Source organism: Anopheles gambiae, chromosome 2 (genome assembly GCF_943734735.2).
Source record: "Anopheles gambiae chromosome 2, idAnoGambNW_F1_1, whole genome shotgun sequence".
Taxonomy (NCBI): Eukaryota; Metazoa; Arthropoda; class Insecta; order Diptera; family Culicidae; genus Anopheles; species Anopheles gambiae.
The window spans coordinates 81,037,260-81,057,513 of record NC_064601.1 but is presented as its reverse complement, the minus strand read 5'-3'; the positions used below and the strand labels follow the sequence as shown (position 1 = coordinate 81,057,513).

General features: G+C 44.6%; 4 protein-coding genes across 5 annotated transcripts; 3 read left to right on the top strand and 1 right to left on the bottom strand.

Annotated features, from left to right (window-relative positions):
* Nucleotides 1-2,005: 2,005 nt before the first annotated feature.
* Nucleotides 2,006-3,114, top strand: LOC1274901 (chymotrypsin-1-like). The gene is made up of 4 exons (XM_314094.5): nt 2,006-2,285; nt 2,349-2,444; nt 2,520-2,811; nt 2,883-3,114. Exons 1-4 carry the CDS (start codon nt 2,074-2,076, stop codon nt 3,033-3,035), a joined length of 753 nt encoding a protein of 250 aa, XP_314094.5. The 5' UTR covers nt 2,006-2,073; the 3' UTR covers nt 3,036-3,114.
* Nucleotides 3,115-7,176: 4,062 nt separating this feature from the next.
* Nucleotides 7,177-15,363, bottom strand: LOC1274899 (nucleoporin Nup188). Its single transcript, XM_314091.5, has 6 exons — nt 15,186-15,363; nt 14,847-15,066; nt 10,769-14,776; nt 10,405-10,692; nt 9,947-10,333; nt 7,177-9,879 (listed from the first exon to the last, which is right to left on the bottom strand). Exons 1-6 carry the CDS (start codon nt 15,209-15,211, stop codon nt 8,821-8,823), a joined length of 5,988 nt encoding a protein of 1,995 aa, XP_314091.5. The 5' UTR covers nt 15,212-15,363; the 3' UTR covers nt 7,177-8,820.
* LOC1274900 (chymotrypsin-2-like) lies at nt 7,528-8,627 on the top strand. The gene is made up of 4 exons (XM_314093.3): nt 7,528-7,769; nt 7,838-7,975; nt 8,050-8,329; nt 8,405-8,627. Exons 1-4 carry the CDS (start codon nt 7,528-7,530, stop codon nt 8,561-8,563), a joined length of 819 nt encoding a protein of 272 aa, XP_314093.3. The 3' UTR covers nt 8,564-8,627.
* Nucleotides 15,364-15,742: 379 nt separating the features above from the next.
* On the top strand, nt 15,743-20,032 carry LOC1274898 (N-alpha-acetyltransferase 60). 2 transcript variants are annotated; one of them, XM_061641985.1, is made up of 5 exons: nt 15,743-16,268; nt 17,182-17,479; nt 17,549-17,769; nt 17,851-17,961; nt 18,248-20,032. In XM_061641985.1, the coding sequence occupies exons 1-5, from the start codon at nt 16,249-16,251 to the stop codon at nt 18,384-18,386; spliced, it is 789 nt and encodes a 262-aa protein (XP_061497969.1). In that variant the 5' UTR covers nt 15,743-16,248; the 3' UTR covers nt 18,387-20,032. The 2 variants fall into 2 exon arrangements, with proteins under 2 accessions (XP_061497969.1, XP_061497970.1); XM_061641986.1 differs by having other exon boundaries at nt 15,748-16,268; nt 18,264-20,032.
* Nucleotides 20,033-20,254: the final 222 nt, after the last annotated feature.

Sequence of the window (20,254 nt, the reverse complement as noted above, 5' to 3'; positions counted from 1 at the left end):
CGTTTGATGGGCGCGCAAAAAGTATTCGTCCATCAGACTTTTGGCATAATATGCGTATGAAAACAAAGGTTATGGAATCAAAAAATGTCCTGATCGTGTTTCTTATTGCATTTATGATTATTGGTGACTACTTGCACAACGCAAGAACTTTTTTGAACCTTTAAAAAGGTGTATTTTTGATCCATTCTTCCTACAAGCTTGCTCCAATTATTCTATGGTAGAAATATTGTATTTCCGGGTCACATGGCCAAGTTCCATGGAAAAATTTGTAACTTATATCAAATTTAGAGTCTATTAAATCATTTTCATCCGTTTGGTTTCAGCTTGGTTTGGCGTTTCGAGCAAATGACAATGCCCTGTATGTTCTCCAGCTCGACTGTTCTTGAAACATGTGATACATTTTAAGTAAAATTTCTCAGAACTGGGACTCGAAGTACTTAAAAACTGCATTAATATGTTTCCCCATCTCGATTCCTATCATTTTGAATCATTTTTCTAGCTCACGTTACCTCACTGAGCCCTAGTATCATGACTCCATGATGCTACCGTTACACGAGATTTTGATGTTGCATCTTAGTAGACAGTTTTCGCTATGGTCGAGGTCGGCCGTATGACCTTGGCGATTTAAACATGTTTTAATATGTTAGTAGTGTTACAGTTCACACAGAGAGCAAATAAAAACCAACTTGCTAGTTTGGTGGTTAACTATGAACTGATTTATTACTAAACATGGCATAGGCTACTATGCCTAGGAAGTGAGATTTTGCTGAGGCTAAATCCCACTGTTAGGTAGTCATAGTAGTCATAGCCTACTACAAGTAGAGCCTAATTTGAAATAAATTCCTGAATTATTTGATGCACCTTTCAGATTTGGCCACTTTCTGTGTATGGTATTATTCAAACAAAACATGTTTGTAACAACTCACTCATTCAAGCTATTACATGACCATCTACGATGAAATGCAACATGACCCATCAACCTAATGTGACCCATCTCTTTTCTTGATCTTATTGGCCATCATAAAATGCACCAATTCCTGGCTAATATTTGATTTTTTGGACATTAAACCGCACATTCAACCCACACATTTTGTAACCATCAAAAATGGGTAGGATAGGTTATGCAGAAGTTAAAGATACGATATTCGCCATCGTACTCCAATCATCCTCTCTGACCGCTTGACGTGCAATTGGAACAACAGAAATGCATTGATTTAGAAAGAAGTCATCAGCAGATTGATGATAATAAATTTAATTCACGTCTACGAAGTGTTTGTCCAGCGTAAATAATTAAAAAGCTAGATGGATGAATACTTTTTGCGCGCCCATCAAACGATTTTTTTTTAGTTTTTTTATGTATTTTGGTTACTATTGCACTATTTAATTGCTTATTTTTTAGCAAAACGTGTGTATTGATGGTCTTTTTATCAAACCTCATCATTTCTTTTATCGTCCCATACGTATTGCGGCCATAATTCGCCTTTTTCTGTAAAATATTCAGCTAGACGAATACTTTTTGGACTGACTGTATAAGTGTCGCGTGTACATTAAATTGTTACTTTGTAATTACACGCAACACCTTTTGGAGGATTTGAAATAAAATCTCCGAAACTTTTAAGCTTATTCATTAGAAATTTCGAAAATTATTTCAACTATTAATACTCGATACATTCGATTCAATCGCGAATATTCGCTAATTTTTGAGTCATAATCATCTCAATTTGAATCAAATTTACGTAGCACAATAATCCGTTCGATTTCACATTGAATGTACTCTTTTATTTTTACATGACGATCTACGCTACATTACGTTTACGCTACACTACTACAACACTGTATACTTATTAGAATGAAGTTAGAGATGGTTTTAACTACCATTTTTCTTATCAATTTAGAAGGAAGGAAACTCATAATAATCTGTGTTTGAAAAGTGTTATTATTTAAAAAAAAAACAAATACAACGACTTAACTATTCGGTGACTTGTGGGGATAGTATAAATATTCATGTATCACCCACGATGTACACTCAGTTCTCAGTTGGTTTGTGGCGTCTCTTCCCTAAAGCTGGCCAATATGTTTCTCAGCGGCATTGTGCCTTTAGTACTATTAGTAGTTCATTCATTGAAAGCATCGCCTGTTGAGCCTTTAGCACCGATTATTGGAGGATCTAATGTTGAGGATAAGAAGGTACCATATCTAGTTAGCATAACAGTAAACTCTTTCGTTTGTGGAGGTTCCATTATAGCGGATCGTTGGATATTGACTGCAGCACACTGTATTAAAAGGTATGAAAAATATTCATTACAAAAAAAAAAACGTATTTACGGTTCAATATTTTTAACATAAAGGAATATGGTGAAAAATGCAGCTGTTCGTGTTGAGACCAATAATTTTACTGCAAGTGGAACTTTATACCGCATCGATCGTGCTATAGCTCATGAAAAGTAAGGCTACCGGCTAATGTGACAACAGTGACGTGATGTCGTGGTACATTGATCATCTCGGTATCATTCCTATAGATACTTTCGAGGCGCATTTCGTGACGATGTTGGACTGCTTCGTTTGAGGAGCCCTTTGAAGTTTGGAGAGCGTGTTAAAAAGATTGAATTATTGTCGCAGATTGTTCAGAATAATGCCACACTGACACTTGTCGGTAGGGGTTATATTAGTAAAGATAACAAAACAACAAAAATAACTCAAATGATCAAAGCTAAAAACATTGCCTTGAAGCTTTGTCGCAAGATGCAACCAGATTTTATTTACGCTGGACATCTGTGTACATTTGTTAAAAAAGGCAAAGGCACTTGTGGTGTGAGTAAATAATAAGTCCCAAAGGATGTGTGTTAAGTTATGACCAACATGCGCTTCTCTGCTTGTTTCAGGGTGACTCTGGAGGCCCAGTGGTATGGTATGGAAGACAGGTTGGCATAGTCAGCTGGTCAAAAGGATGCGGTGCGGGATATTTCGATGTCCACTCGCGCATCAGCTACTTCCTCCCATGGATTAAGGCAACGATTGCAGCAAATAGTGATTAGGATTGACCAGTCATTCTATGTGACCATTGATTTTCACAAAAGATAAAGAAAATAATAAAGTTTTAGTGATGCAAACATACTGAGGTTCATTACAGGGTTTACCAAGTCACTTTGCGATGTGAGCTGCACAATTCATCTCACTTGAGACGTATTTCTATTCTGACGTGCTACTTCATTTGGCCCGAAATAATTTTCTATTCCGCCGCATTCATTTTCATCCATTATATGAAGTCTTTTCACAGGGGATGTTAGCTGGAGCCGTCCGCGATGTTTACATTTTTTTCAAAAATAAATTTTTGGGCTTTTAGTGCTGATTTGTGATACAACTATGTTGTTTAACAAAGAATAGAAGTTTATCTTTGCTCCGCTGTAGCATTCTAGCCGAAACATGGGTTATTCATTGAGTTATTAGCAGTTGAACCTGCTCAGTCAAATCTGCTAATAACACAATGAATAACCCATGTTTCGGCTAGAATGCTACAGCGGAGCAAAGATAAACTTCTATTCTTTGTTAAACAACATAGTTGTATCACAAATCAGCACTAAAAGCCCAAAAATTTATTTTTGAAAAAAATGTAAACATCGCGGACGGCTCCAGCTAACATCCCCTGTGAAAAGACTTCATATAATGGATGAAAATGAATGCGGCGGAATAGAAAATTATTTCGGGCCAAATGAAGTAGCACGTCAGAATAGAAATACGTCTCAAGTGAGATGAATTGTGCAGCTCACATCGCAAAGTGACTTGGTAAACCCTGTATGCTCCAATGAAATCAGAAAGATAACAGATTAAATAAATCGAAGCGATCGATTGAGCGGGAAGGCGCCATTTAACATAACCAATGAACAAACGAAGGTACGAGACCGTGAGCGATTTCATGCCCGCATCCGACAGACCAAGATCACGAAGAAGTTGAAACCGTCGTAAGTAAAATGGGGTTTAGTTTTCATTTAATCATACTTCAGAAGCCATGTGGATTGTTTTTCAAACCTCAATAGCTTCTTATATGGACCTTGATGTTTGATGACATTAAATGTGTACAAGTGTGATCGCGATTTATTTAGCGATTAGAGGTATTGTCAAATGAAACAAACTCTCCTGTGAGTTTGGCCCTTGTGGACGGGTGGGTCGTCCGGTTTGATCGCCAATACAGTTTGTAAAACTCGTTATTGCAGTGGGTCCTCCGTTGTCTTTCTACAAAGAGGCAACCAATATCGCTTCTAAGAACCTTCCTCTCAAACGAGGTTTTCGTCAGATTTGGACAGTGTCCATGTCTTAGAAGCGTATATGAGTATCGGTTCTATATACAGTGTCGGACAAATCAATAGGACCACTTATCAATTTATTATTCACTTATCATATTTCATGACTTAAAGTGAATCAATGTTAACCAAACTTTCATGAAAGCACTTTTAGAATGTTTACTTTAAGAATGTTTTCAAAGTTTGGTGAAAAGTTAAGAAACAAAAAAGTTATGATAAGAAATGTAAAAATAACCCAAAAATCATGCGCCAAAATAATAGGAGCAGTTCAGAAAATTTTAAAATAATTATCATTTATTATTATTAAATAACAGTTTTTGATGTTATTGAGTTGTCGGATAACTTAACTTAAATTAGTGAACTAATGCGTATACATTTTTTTGTAGAAACGCTTAGCGCAATGGCAATTCGCTGTGTCTTTAATTAACATGCTCTAATTTACTAATGCGAGAATATTAGCGCTTGATTGAAGAAATTCCAACGATGGGTCGTAGTGCACACTCCTCACAACAACAGCGTTTAGATATCAAACGTTTTTCCGCTGCTGGGTACTCCCAGCGTAAAATCGCGGAAATACTTGGCCGTTCCAAAACATTCGTGTATAACGCGCTGCATAGCACGGGCACGAAAATACCAACGGGTCGGCCACGCAAGACATCCGCTAGGGATGATGCTCGGATGACGCGATTGTGCAAGGCTGATCCTTTCAAGTCGGCCAGGGCAATTAGGGACGAGCTGCAACTTTCCGTAAGTGATCGGACAGTGCAGCGTCGCCTAATTGAAAACAACTTGGTCGGCCGGAATCCCCGCAAAGTTCCGTTGCTTCGACGGTGCCACGTTCAAGCCCGGTTGCAGTTTGCTCGAGAGCACTACGACTGGGCAGGTGAAAACCTGAACAAGTGGCGAAATGTACTGTGGTCGGACGAGTCCAAAGTGAACTTGGTAGGTTCGGATGGGAAAGGCTTTGTGCGTTGTCCAAAGAATACCGCCTACCGGCCACAGTACACTTTAAAAACCGTGAAGCACGGTGGAGGCAACATAATGGTTTGGGCATGTTTCTCTTGGTACGGTGTCGGTCCTATCTTTTGGATAAAAGATATCATGGACCAACACCGATACTTAAACATCATCCAAACTGTCATGTTGCCTCATGCAGAGTGGGAGATGCCATTGAAATGGCAATTCATGCATGACAACGATCCAAAACATACTGCAAAAGCGGTTAAAAAATGGTTTGTTGATCAAAAAATTGACGTCATGAATGATTGTTAAAGCTAAGCTTCTACCGGCAGGTTCTCGAACTAAAGAGAAACTGTGGAAGCATATAGAGAATGCTTGGTACAGCATTCCGCCATCGACTTGTAAAAGTTTGGTGGAATCCATGCCTAAAAGGATGCGAGCTGTCATCCGGAACAAAGGGCATGCAAAAAAATATTAAATGCTACCAAGTTAGCCCAGGAAAAGGCTGTTTTGTTATTTTCTTTAGTTTTTCAAATGTACGGGCTGGCCACATTGCGAATTAAAAGCCGGAGCTGTTATTTAATAATGATAAATGGTTAAAATAAAAAAAAAAATCTATACTGGTCCTATTATTTTGTCGCATGATTTTTTTAACATTTCTTATAATAACTTTTTGTTTGCTAACTTTTCAACAAACTTTCAAAGCAGACTTTAAGCCAACATCCGAAAAGTGCTTTCATGAAAATTTGGTAAATATTGATTCACTTTAGGTAATGAAATGTGATAAGTGAATAAAACATTATTAAGTGGTCCTATTGATTTGTCCGACAATGTAGGTGCAATATAGTCACACCTTCGGCTGTTGCGACAGGTTCTTTGAGGTGAAAGCCTTCCTCAGGCTGTAGAATGATATAGAAATGCATTTTTGCAGGGTTTTTCAGGGATTTTAATTATTTTTGGAGACTTTCTTTACTGTTTCGAACGTGAAGTGATAATTTTGACGCGCTGATGATAACACTCATTAGGATTGGTCGATTGGAATTATTAATATTATTTCTTATTAGGTTTTGTTAATAGGATTTCCTGAAAATTATTACACCAGAACCTTAGAACCCACATTTATTTGCACTTGACTTTTAATGGAACACGTGCGTACAATTTGCATTCAAAACAGTTAAATTTGCATATCCACCTATCACGAAAATCGTTAAATTCGAGAATTGCCGAATTCGGAAACAAATTGTAATCATATTCCAGTAGGCTAGTACAAAAATACTTACATAACTATCAAAGTGTTACACTAAAGAATATGTAAATTATCAACAATTAATATTGAAATTTGAATACCAAGTGAATAATTCAAATAAACATATTATTATTAGAGTTGTTGACTAAAGGAAAACGGATGTTGGAAAAAACGGATTTGGAAACAATAATACATATAAAATAAATAAATAAATAAATATATTAATTAATTCATAAAAAATAAATGAAATAGATCAATCAATCAATAAATAAGCAAATAAAGAAAAACTATGTTATTTTTAGAATACAGAGTTTCCCACGATTTATTAGTCAGTTTCCACTATTTTTTGGTGCGTTCTTACGGTTTTTTGATCGTATTCTATAGATTTTTGGTTCGTTCCCATAATTTATTGGTATTTTCCGATTGGATATCAATGCAATTGTACCAAAAAATTCGGGAAACGTCCTAAAAATCGTGTGAACGCACCAAAAAAATATGGGAACCCACCAAAAATTGATGGAAACCAACCAATAAACCGTTGGAAACCCTGTATGAAGCACATATTCTAAAAATTTAATAAAAAATATAAAATTCCTCATGTCCTTTTATAGCTATTTCGTTAATGTTTTTTGTAAAGAACCCTTACATCAAATATTTACAAAGTATATATGATTTCGTGTTTTTCAATGGTACTTAATGTTTATTTTACTATTAGTCCATCAAAGTTTTATCTTATTATTTGCTACCTTAAGTAAAAAAACGCATCTTAAGAACCATGGAAAAATATGAGCTGTGAAATTTAACATGTTTTCCAATTGGTTTGAGCTTATAGCATAATAAACAATACTCCTCCTACCATTTAAACGTTAATCAGCGTAGCAAAAAATCATCAATTGTTATCTGTAACGCTGTTGAGCAAACAGTATATAAAAACAGAACTTCTGTTCATATACAGTCAGTGTAGGTCCGACAGTCAAGGAAGGTCACTTGTGGTTGTGAGAAGCATTACTTAAACGAGGAAAAATGGTAGTTCATATCATTTTCGCTATTCTACTTGCATGCGTTAGCAGAGGTAGTGCAAGTCCAATAGATCATCCGATATCTCCCTTCGCTGCTAACTACATTGTCGATGGATCGGATGCAGAGGAGAATGCGGCACCGTATCAGGTTTCACTGCAGATTGATGGTAACAGCACATGCAGTGGATCGATAGTCGGTGATCGATGGATATTGACAGCAGAGCACTGTGTGCCATTGTTACAATTGTATGCTTTCACTAATCATAATTATGTTTTTGTGTTGTTTATCCTAATTTAATCTAATTTCATTTTAGTTTCTCCGAACGATCTAACAACACTCGTGTTGTAGCAGGCACAAATGATTTGAAAAAGGGCGGCACACCGTATTTTATAGATCGCTTTTTTAACTACGACAATTGCTCAACAATGCTAGTGCATAAAATTATGTTTAAGTATGTTTTTTTACTCTCTAAGACAGTTTAATAGTTTAATTCAAAGCATTAATTATGTTTCCTTTATTTTTCAGTTTTCCGCCTAATGATATCGCGTTAATACGTTTAACAACGCCGTTGAAATTCAACGAGCGGGTAAAAAAGATTGAGTTCACGGCAGAAACTGTGCCGGAAAATGCTACACTTACACTGACAGGATGGGGAGAGATGAGAAATGGGACGATACCTACTAAGCTGCAAACCATCAATGCGCCCTCCATAGGGATTGATCGTTGTCGGGCTATTTATAATGAAATCTTGGTGAATAACGGCACAATTTGTAGTCTATCAAAACGGGGCGAAGGAGCATGCATGGTTTGTACATTGAATTATTCTTAGAATTCATTAGTAAAAGTATATTAATGGGGGAAACAATTCCATCTCTTTTAGGGCGATTCTGGTGGCCCTGTGACATGGAAAGGAAAACTGGTCGGTATATTCAAAGCAGTACACAAAAAAGGGTGCGGTGAGGGATTTCCAGATGTCCACACAAATGTTGCCTACTACTACGAATGGATAAAGGATACTATTGCCAACAATAGCGTTTAAAAATAGGAATTGAACCGATCAGAAGCAAGGTTTTAAATATATTTAAAAATGTGATGAAGCATAACACGAGAATTGTCTCTTATTTAGATAGAAATTTGATATTCCATAGCCAAACAAACGTGTGATTTCACTACTTTGTATAAGCTTTTGCATGAATTTGCGCTTTGATATTTTTTTTTTTCGTAAATTTATTGAAAATAAAGTATAGCAACATATAGCAATAGACTTACGTAAACCGTACAGTGTCGTCCTTTCCTTCAGTTCTCACTTTGGCCAATCATAAGCAACACGTTCGAGAGCAGATGAATGTAGTCCTCCTCCACCATCTGCACGTGCGACAGGCCGGTAAAACGGGGCTCCTGTGGTTCGAAAAATATCGGTTCATCTTCCGGCTCTACGTAGGCCATGCTTTTGGCGGTTTCGTTCAGCCCATCATCGAACATGACCCGCTTTATCGAGGCGGATGGCGATGGTTTTAGGATCCCCCGAAGAACCGGCGTAGATGAGCTACGTCCCACCACATCCTGACTACCGCTGCTGCCAGCGATCGGGCTTAAAACATTTCCGGCGCTGCTGCTGCTGCTGCTGCTGCCACTCTGCTGTTCCGTGCCTTGGTGCTGCTGGTGCTGTAGATGCATTTTGCGAACCACATTAATGCGCATCGAATGTTGTGCACTGGCCGAGGACTGTTTTTTCGACTGCTGCGCTGCGTACGTTTTCGATCGATCGCTTGCGGATTTACCACCACCCGTAGTACGATCGGCTTCCTCGTCGTTATCGGTGTCGTGATCGGGCGCTGCAGCGTAAGGATCGTTTATGATTGGCACCACGCCGTGCTTCTTGCGCGAGAGAATGCATTTCGCATCCTTCAGGATGCGTTTCTTCACAAAATCATGAAAGATCAGCAGTTCCGTGCTAAGCTCCCGCTTGATGAGCTGCTTCTCCCGCTGGGACAGGTTCGTGTCTTTCAACGCGAACAAACTCTGGGACGTTAGCAGTGTTAACACGTATTCGAGTCCACAGACACACCGTTTCGTGTCCAGGTGGGTCAGCAGCTCGTTCGATAGCGTGATTGCATTGGTGGAGGTGTAGCTGGACACGCTGGTCATGGAGAGCGTTTTTGCAAACTGCACCCTCTTGCCCAGACGAGACCCGTCCGATGGAGAGCCGGCTGGCGATGGTGATTCCCCAAGGGCGGATCGATTACCGCGTGAGAGCAGTCCCATCGTGAGTGAACCGTCGATCGTGTCATCTTGCTCTGTACCCTCCTGAGCCGGCAATTCGTTCAGCGGTGTTTCGTGGAAGCTGTAGTGTTGCTGTGCAAACGTGTATGATTGATTAATATTCTCATAAACCAAACTATCATACTAATGCTGGACTTACCAAGTTCAGAACCTTTGTAAAAATGCAAACCGCTTGCAGCAGCGAGCCAAAGCTTAGCTGGGAATAGTTATCATTGCTCAGCTTGGGCGCACCGAACTGGATCTCTATCAGCGGGCACCACTGGCTGGGAATGAACTCTACATCGCACAGCAGGGAAAGCAGCGGGGGGCTGAAGCAAAGCAAACACTTTGCGCACAGTGTGATGATCTCGATCAGGTTGTTCATCGCACCGACCAGCTCGTCCGAAGTGTCGATCGTGCTCGGATCCATCTCCAGCTCGGACACGATGAACCCAACCGCGTCCGCCGTCCCCGTTGTGAGTCGCTTCAATATTTTCGGCCTGTACAGCAGCGAGATGGAATGATCCATGAGGAACTGAGTGCAGCGCTGCCAATGGAGAGAGAGAGAAAATTTAAATTTCCTCCATGGCCATTTGCCCTCTTTCCTATTCTTCTTACCATAAGATTGAGCAAACTTTGGCTGTGCTCTAGCCGCCATTCCTTTTCGAACGGAACCATCGTACACAGCAGCTGGAGCGTTTCGAGAATCAGCACAAAGGCGCTCGGTTCGAGCGATTGCTTCGCGAGCATTAGCGAATCCATGAGATATTCCTCGTGGATGCCGACGAAAAAGATTGCATCGCGCAAAAATCGATAGCCATGCTTGCTGAGCAGCGCCCGTACTAGGTGTATGCCCTTCGAGTAAATTGGCCACCAATCCTGCGTTTGCCATTGCTGTTGCGTTTCCTGCGAAGCGGGGTGAAAAATAAAACACATTATATATCAAAGAAAGGAATAGAAAGCAATCACTGCTCTAGCTTACATTCGCCATCACGTATGGACGCTGGAGCAACTCTTTCGGCGGCAACAGCTTCAACCACAGGTAGTCTCCCACGTCGCTGTACAGCAGCTCCTCCGAGCAGCGACTTTCGGCAAGCAGAATCAGCAGGTTCAGCAGCTCCGTCACCAGCTTTCTGCGACCGTACTCCGGCAGCACCGTGCCGGTGATGCTGAGCAAACGTTGGAACAGCTTTCCCTTCACCAGCCAACTGACCCACCGGGCGCTGGCTTGCGCCGTCGCGGAACCAGCCTCCGGCTGATCGAAGCTTATCGTCAGCTGCTTCAGCAGATTGATCGCTAGCAGCAGCGAATTGTACTGCTTACCCTCGATCGCGTCGCTCACCGTTTTGGCCTTCAGCCCGTGCGCCTGAATGGCAAGCTCGAGCGCGTGTATCTCCTCCCCGGCAATGTCCACTGCCGCGCGCGTTATCTCCGCCGCGAGCGTGTAGTTCTGCAGCAAACGGTCGGCCTGCAGCTCGACCGTCTTAATGCCGATCGCCAGCAGCGCCTCCTTGGCCCGCTGATGTATGTCGGCGTACGAAATGGCCAGCAGACTGAGCAGCGTTTCGATCTGCCCCAGCATCTGGTCGTCCTTGGTCGCGTCCTCGGTAAACTTGTGATCGAAATCGGACAGCACGATCAGGTACAGCTCCGACAGTACGATCAGTGGGCGCAAATCCTGCAGCTGCTCCACCCGTTCGACCAGCACCGCCAGCAGCCGCTCCGCTAGGTACGTTTTGCATCGATCGGGCAGCGAAATGCCGGGCTCTTTTTTGCGCACGATCAGCACGATCAAATCCTTGAACGATTGCAACCGTCCCAGCCAGTCGGGCGTTTGTTCGTTGGCATTATCGGTACGGCCGCCACCACCACCACCGCCAGAACCGACGCTCACATTGCCTTCGCTTCCATCCGCCGTCTGCCGGTGGGTGTCAGCGTGCGGCAGCTCAAGCACAATATCAACCCACCGCTTAAAGATGCCGAACGTTTGGGTGAAGCGTTCGAACACCTTCGTCAGCTCCGGGCCCATCTTGAGGCCGGTAGCCGAGCTGACGCGAAACAGTTCAATGCCGAGTATGTTGAACAGCTGGCTGTACGAGCGCACATTGCTCGAGGTCTGCTCGCTAAACAGCGGATTGCACAGCGAGGACCAAAAGTTTGGCTTCTGTAGCAGACTCTTCACCAGCGCCTGCATGTTGTTCTTCCACAGCGCGTGAAACAGCGACATAATGCGCGACAGCAGCGGGCTGGCCAGCTTGGCCGGATCGTTCGAAATGGCCTCGAGAAACTCCTCCATGTACGTCGGTATGCCGTCGTTGATCATCGTTTTCGGGCGGCCCTTGCTACCGCTGCCTGAGGCCGCCGCACCGTCCTTTGCCAGCAGCAACCGACGATCGGGCTTGCCGTAGTTCACCTTGAAGAACGCTTCCGTCAGTCCGGGCTGCTTGTGTACGCACGATTCGACAAACTCCAGCACGGCCAGCTTCAGATCGTCGCTCTCAATTTCGTCGTGCAGCCGCTCGAGGAACGTGTGCCGGATCTGGTCCGGCTCCATGTCCAAACACGCCAGCAGCGACATGCGAAACTCGATCGCAAACCGGCGCAACAGGCGGCAGGACAGAATGGGCAGCCGGGGATTGAAGATGTTGCTCATGTACCCCGTCACCATCGGGATGATGCGCAGCGTGTCGCGCTGCTTCGGCTGCGTGTAGATGGCCGATTCCAGCGGGGACAGGTCGTACTCGTGGATGTGCCGCTTCAGGCGCAATATCTGCATCAGTATCGTCATCGAGTGCTGGATCATCAGGTTTAGCTGCTGCTCCGGCACGAGCATCCAGTTCGATTCGCGCTCCATCACCGCCTGCAGGTAGCCGTTGCCGAGACCGACGATTTTCAGCAGCACCATGCCATTGTCGCGGTTCAGCAGGCTGAACACGCAAGCGTCCCGCAGCACGCGGCGCGCATAATCGCTCTCGAGCTTGTCTTCGCTCAGCTGCAGGATTTCGTAGATGTACTGGACGACGAACACCAGCACCCGGTACCGGTCGGAGCTCGTTTCGAAGCGCCAGTTGTTGGCGTACGGCAGCACCTCGCGCAGCAGAAATATAGCGCCCGGTAGCTCCACGCCGAACACGTTGTCGCGCCCAAGCTTGGTGTAGGTTTTGAGGAAGTTAAAGTACGCCATCAGGATCGGATAGCGACCAGCGTTCCGCTCCACGTTCATCAGATAGTACCCGATCAGGCTCGAATCGTACCCGACTCCGTTGGCGTAGTCCTGGTACGTTAGATTCGCGTTGTTCACCGAAGGCAGAATGTTGAGGTTGATGATGCGCGTGTATATTTCCTGCTCGAACAGCGGCACCAGCGCGGTGCACACGTTCAGGCACTGTACCAGCAGATCGACCGGCGGGTTCGGGACGGCTCGGAACTTGAGCAGCACATCGAACACCATCTCCGTTGGGTGTACCATCTCCGCGGTGATGTCGTGCGGTTGCTGTATGCGTCGGACGGCCACGGCCAGGTACTTCAACCCGGTCGCAATCCGCTGCACCCGCTCCGAGTTGAGCGTACTGGTCGCTTGCGCGTCCTCGAGCAGTTCGTTTATCTCGTGGTGCAGTGCGTTAAAGTAATTGTAGCCCGTGCTAAAGTGCACGTACGTCCGCTGGTTGTGCAGGTCCCGCACGATCAGCTTCGTACCGCGCGGGATGGTGAAATTGATCTTGCTCGATGGGGTGTAATCGTGGCACAGGATGAACTCGTCCTCGTTTGAGCTGGCAGCTTTCCGTATCTCGTACTGGTTCTGCCCGGTGTACAGCTCCGTATAGACGGGCAGATTTTCCAACAGCTCCTGTATGTATTTGTTCTGCGACGAGCCGGCCGATGCGAGCGCGTACGCCACCTTCGAAAGTGGTGTAAACTCGACTGGAAAGTGCTCCAAACAGATGTTGAACAGTGCCCGTATCGGGTGATCCTCGATTTTGCAAAACTCCGTTGCAATCGTTGGCGAGGTGAGCAGCTCACTCAGCAGATCGTAAATGTTGCTGTGATGGGCGATCGATTCGTCCGCATCGAACAGTTGGCACAGAAATCCCAGATGGTTAAAGATGGACTTTCGTACGATCCTGGCCGTCAGGCTCTGGTCCTTAAACATCGGATGCGATACGATCGCGTGCAGATACTCAAACACGCCGAGCTTGATGGCGCGCGATCCCAGCTGCTGGTAGCGTCTCGTCGTGTCCTCGTCCTCGACCGTGTGCTGCAGGCGAAAGTTGAACAGCATCCACACGAGCAACAGCGGCCCGTGTTCGGGAAATTGATGCAGCGACACCATCGGTCCGTCGAGCGCGGCCACCACCCGCTCGATCCAGCCCGCGTCGTCAAACTTGTCGGAAAGATCGAGCGTGCGGAAAACCAGCGCAAGCTCATTGTACGTGATGCGCTTCACCAGCTCGGCATGGATTTCCGATCCCGGGTCCAGGTGTTCCTGCTGCTTGCCGAACGAATGCTCGCGGAACAGCTTGAACAGCTGGTCCAGCTCCTCCGAGCTGATGCCGCTGTAGTGTACGATCAGCAGCAGGATCTGCAGGATTTCGTTCGTCTCTCGCAGCCGCCGTTCGGCACAGGCGACCCTCGTTTGGCCGTGCAGCAGATCGCCCGCGAGCGGCGCTTTCTGCGAGCTGGGCGGATCCGCTATCAGGTGCGTCAGCTGGGCGAGATACGATTTGCGCAATGCCTGAAGGCCCATCTTTTCCACCACCTCGCGGTACTCCTTCGAGTACGGATGGGTGCCGGAGTGGAAGTATTCCAGCAGATTCTTCATCACCTTCAGCTGCACCATGCGCTCCAGCGTGTGGTACGTCCAAATGTCGTGCAGCAGCTTCACCATCGACGTTTCGGTGGAAATGTACTCCGCCAGTGCCGTTGCCGCACCGCGGTACTCGTTCACCAGATAGTAGCACAGTATTTGCCATGATTGTACCGCATCTATGTCCTGCAGGAAAGGGAGGGGGGAGCAATCGAATTGGTATGAGTTGGTCGGAACAAACCGCAGCTTCACTCACCAAATATTGGTGCAATTTGTTGGCGAACGGTTGCAGCTTCAGCTGGTTCCTGTCTTTGATCAGCTTCTGCAGCTTTTCCTCCGACGCTTTGGTAGGCTTTTTGTAGTGCATTATCCCGTCGACCAGCTCCTTCGACACCTGGAACAGCTTCTCCTTAACATCCGCGTTCGGTGTGCCGTAATGTATGCCCGAAACAAACTGCCACAGCTTCCTCCATTGGCTGGAACAGAAAACGGACCGTGTGTAAGGTTATGTGAACGTAAACAAAGCCAAACGAGCGGCAATCGCGCCTCCAACTTGTTTGTCGCCTTCATTGTGCAGCGCATTACCAACACTTACATGATATCGCCGTTGATGTCTTCCATTGAAAGGGGAGTTTAAAGCTAAGAGTTTGTAATTAGCACTTTGTATTCTAGTCTAAATAAACATTTACTTAAGAAAGTAAAGGAAATTGTACAATAAAACCAACCGGGCTGCAGTGTCGGTCTCACAAGATGCAGATATTCAATGTACCGAGGTGAGATATGACAGTTGGAGCACGACACATTAAGGAGCGATTACACGAGTGCGTAATTATAAAGACAGTATTTTAAAAAAAACCTAGTAAAAGCAAAGATTTTTTACATTTTCTTAGTTTTCGTTTTTGCTTATAAATTTATTCTGATTTTAGCAATTATGAACGCTTCTCTCTAGATGATAGCATGGTGCATATCCTCACGATTTTTCATCTATTTATCTTGATATTCCGCAGTCAAACCCCAGCTTTTCACATGCTCGTCCTCATTGTATGACGTCATAATGGTTTGTGTACATAAATCTTACAAGCGCAAAAGAGATCGCAACAGTACAGCGCGCTTCGACTCGTTACCCGATATGGGCAGGCTACGGAGCAAGCTGCAAATCTCCAAAACAAGGTCAACTGTCAAACCAATTCTCATTGTGTGCAATCGAAATTTAATTGATTTTGATTAACTGCTCCCTTCCTGCAGACTAGTTTTTATTGGCCGCAAAGGCCCAAAACCTACACCACTGCCATCAAAACCTTTTCTTGCTACGTCGGTGAGCGCAAACCCCCCGCGAAAGCTGCAGTAGTGAGAGGTTTTTTTCTGTTGTTGTTGGTATCAGTTAGAAGAATGTCACCACCAGCAAGAAGATTGTGGCTGTGATACGCGGGGCTGCGTGAGATAATACGGTGTGGCACGATGGGCACTCGAATACAATTTGCTGAACGTTGCGGCTGCATTCGATACCGCAGGAAATGCGATAACACCAGCCTAGCGTAAGTGGTAGCGGTTCAGCCATAGACCGGGGGGTCGCGTTTGTGTGAAAGAAAAGTTAGAACGTACAGAGCAACGTGCTTCGGACAAAAAAACGTCGGACCGATCCGGGAGCAGCACCACCGATGGCTCAATCATTTACCTGGTAAGCATAGTGCTGCTTTCATATCTGATTTACAGGGCTGACTTTTCAACCAATTCCCTGTGTGTAAAAAGTGTTGGCAAAGTGTGAAACTAAATTACGTTTGCCTTGGTACGCGCGACGGCTTGCAAAATTCCGCCGAGGTGCAGGTATTTGTTTACCTTGCTCTTGCTACAAAGTACAATCAGCAAAGCTACCCACACACCCCCACCACAAAGGGACTAGGAGGGGGAGGCAGAGCAAAAAGAAGGGGCGCATGTACGCAAGGAATGAGTTGCGCTTACGCAGCAGTAGAAGCGCAGGTTTCCAAACTGCCAAAGCAAATATTTGACCATTAAATGGGTCTTTGTTACCGACCGTCGCACGGTGACATCGGGCGCAAACGCTCTACTCGCCCCGTCCGTGACGGCGGGCGGAAAATGCAATAAACGTTCATGGGTTGCCTGGCAGCCGTTTCTATGTATGTTTGCATAAATCGAATCTAATTGATAATGCACACTCTGGCGTCGGTTGAGCGGCGGCCAGTCAACCAGAACGCGTTCAACGAACCCTTTTTGCATATGCTGGTACGGGAAGCACGATGCTCTGTCCCATCTGTCGCGGGGTTGCAACCGACACGCGGTAAATGCATTGTTGTACTTTTGTTTTGCGATGCAACCGGGACCCGCCCATTCTGGGCCAAGTAGAAAGGCGAAAACCACTACACGGAAGTAATGCCAGTCCCCGTCTAGACATGGTAAATTCTAACTCACATTAACCACCAAGCGCGTGTGAACTGCACTGAAGTGGTTTGTTAGGTAATCGTATTTAATAGTGGTACCCAGTGGCAGGTACTTCGTACTTCACGCCGATGAAGGGCTTTCTGATGCAAACCGATCGTGTTAACAGTTAATATGGCGATTGCTATCCTTCCCAGGTTTCCGGTGAACCACCTCAGCAGCACCAAGAGCAACGAGCGCCTGCAAAACCCGTACGAATGTCCGTCGGTACCATTGTGTTCAGCGAACGATGTGCAGCTCCGGTTTCTCTGCCCGGACGATCTCGAGGAGGTGCGAACACTGTGCCAGGATTGGTTTCCCATCGATTACCCGCTCTCGTGGTATGTGGACATTACCTCCAGCACGCGCTTCTTCGCCTTGGCAGCGATCTACAACTTTAGCATCATTGGGTTGATAGTGGCCGAGATCAAATCGTACAGCAAACTCAACAAGGAGGTAAAGTGGGAAATGTTGCCCTCTTGTACGGCTTGATGGAAACTGTTTCGTGTGTGTGTTTTTTTAAAGGACCGTGGCATTATTCCGGAATCGATGGGACGGGATGCCGAGATTGGCTACATTCTGTCGCTGGGTGTGCATCGAAAGTACCGCCAAAATGGCATTGGCTCGTTGCTGCTGGATTCCCTCATTAACCACCTAACGACTGCGGAGCGGCACAAGGTGAAAGCCATTTTTCTGCACGTACTAACCACGAACCGTACCGCCATTCTGTTCTACGAACGAAGAGGGTAAATATCCACTTTAAATGAGTCTGGAGATGAAACCGCCATATTGGCATAAATGCTCGTATTTGTTCTGTTTAATTTCAGATTTGTTCTTCACTCCTTTTTGCCTTACTATTACTCAATCCGAGGAAAGTGCAAAGATGGTTTCACCTACGTGTCCTACATCAACGGGGGCCATTCGCCTTGGAGCTTATAATATCCTTTTAAAAGTTGTTTAGCTTTTAGCTTACATGGGAACTCAGGGGTTTTGATACTTTTGGCACTCGTTCTGAGCTCTTTATCAGTAAATGCAGGACTTCACGTGCGAAAGTTTCAATAATGCAACAGCTTTATCACCAACGCGCCAAACGTATCGCTGGCGAAGAGTCGAGGAAGTGTGCCAAAAGTATAAATAACCTTGAAAAGCCCTGTATTTCGATTGCCGTATTGTACCATTCTTTCCCCCCAATAGTTCTAATTTCTCCTTAATGACCAACTTTACCGATTATTTGAAGTACTGGTGTTCCCAGGTTCTAACTGCCGGTGGACTTTGCCCCTGGATCTGTGGCCGAATGCGGACGGCCTTTCGCTGGGTATGCTACCGTACGATTGGGCGGTTTCATCTTCAGCAGGACGAATAGATAGATCGGACCCGAAGCACAGGAGTTGTCGACCTATCGCAAATATCGCCACATCAATCAACCCAGCAAAACAGTTCACTGTTTCAGTTTTCTCTTTTTCGTTCCATCGTCCGGGTAGATTTTGAAACTCTTCCATCGTTTTCCATCGATTGTCGATTGTGTCCTCCCAACGAGATATGATTCTGCTACACCCTCCTCTACCATTACCTTCCGCAAAGTTTAACGTATCCTCAGCATACAAACACACGCACACATACTAGTACAGTCGACAGCATTTTCACGTGCATCGAGATCGTTTTATCGCAACTGTTCATTCAACTGCGATCGCGATGTTTGTCTGCACACGAACAAGCGCAAACACATCCATTTAGCGAACATGCACAAGTAGTTGGCCATCCTTTTTTTTGTTAAATTAGGTTTAACAGGCTACGTTCGGAATGAAGGAACCGCAAATTGTGATGCGATTGTATGTTCTTTTGTCAGTACGCAAGTAGAAACCAAACGTCCGCAAGTGGTCTCGTTGTCATATCAGTAAGCATTTTATTTGTGATATTACATTCTTCATCATCAGCCAGAGAGAGAGAAAGATATATAAGAGGAACGAGGAACAAGGAGGGATAAAAAAACATAAAAAGAAGGAAAACAGAGAAAAGGTATAGAAAGAGAGAGAGAGAGAGTTCTCCCGACTAAAGGAGACTATAGTAGATTGTACGAAACACTAGACGAGCATATTTTTAAACCCGCTGTGCATATGGTAACGCAACAAACCAACTGACCAACAAAGTGTGTAGCAAATCGAAAGACAAAGAAGCTAAGTCATTTACGTTGAAAAGATATACTATCGATGGGCTAGAGAGCTGTAACATAGCCAACAAGCTGTAGTCGTTTTATATGTGTGAATCGTATATATAGATAAGGACATGGTGTGAATATTGTGTAAGATGAAGCTGTTGAGTAAACAAACCCGTTCAGCTTCTTATTCGCGTTGATTTGAATGGTTTTTACTGAACGGAGGAAAAGACAGATGTACATCTTGTTGTGCCTGTTGGAGTTAATAGCGTACTACTGTTTGTTCTTTGCCGCATGATAATTTAATTGATCTTTTTTTTTTAATTTATTCAAATTTGGACGTTTTAAAGGGGAGCTTTGTTAGTGAAATGGAAGTTAGTTTTATTAATGAGGGTCGATTCTTTTAAAACTACATACAAAATTACGTTGAACAACGGTGCTAGAGGTGTATCAGTTACAGCCATTTAGAGGGATGATGTAAAAGAGAGAGAAGAAAATGAATCAAATCAAATAACAGAACAAGAACACGTTTGCTGTGGCCTTCACGAAATACAAGCCTCTTAGCAAAAGGACAGGAAGAAAGAAAAGACAGTTTACGCGTGAACACCACACCACCAACACCCAACACACCCCGCAGCCGCAGTGGTGCGCCAGATTATTATGTATTTGCATGTGTTACAGCATCGAAGATGATATTTATTGAGCCTAAGCAAAACCACGCCACATACAAAACGGTCGCGACATGGCCACCGTACAACCGTGAAAGACAAAAGGGGGAGGGGGGAGCGTAACGGTCAACGGAATCTGTTTACAACAAAAGTTATGCCAAAAATATAGTGTAATGAGTTTGTAATTTACCAATCGTATTTTTCTTTCATTTCGATGGCATACAGTGTAATGTAGTGGTGGGAGCTCGGATTCGGACCTACCTGATTCCGATTCCTTGTTCGGAATCAATTCTGGAGCCGATTCCTGAGCCAATTTCGAAGTAGACTCCGGAGCCAATTCCGCAGTTGAATCTGGAATCGGATTCGGCTCCAAAATCAGAATCGGCTCCAGAATTGGAATCGATCTGGGAA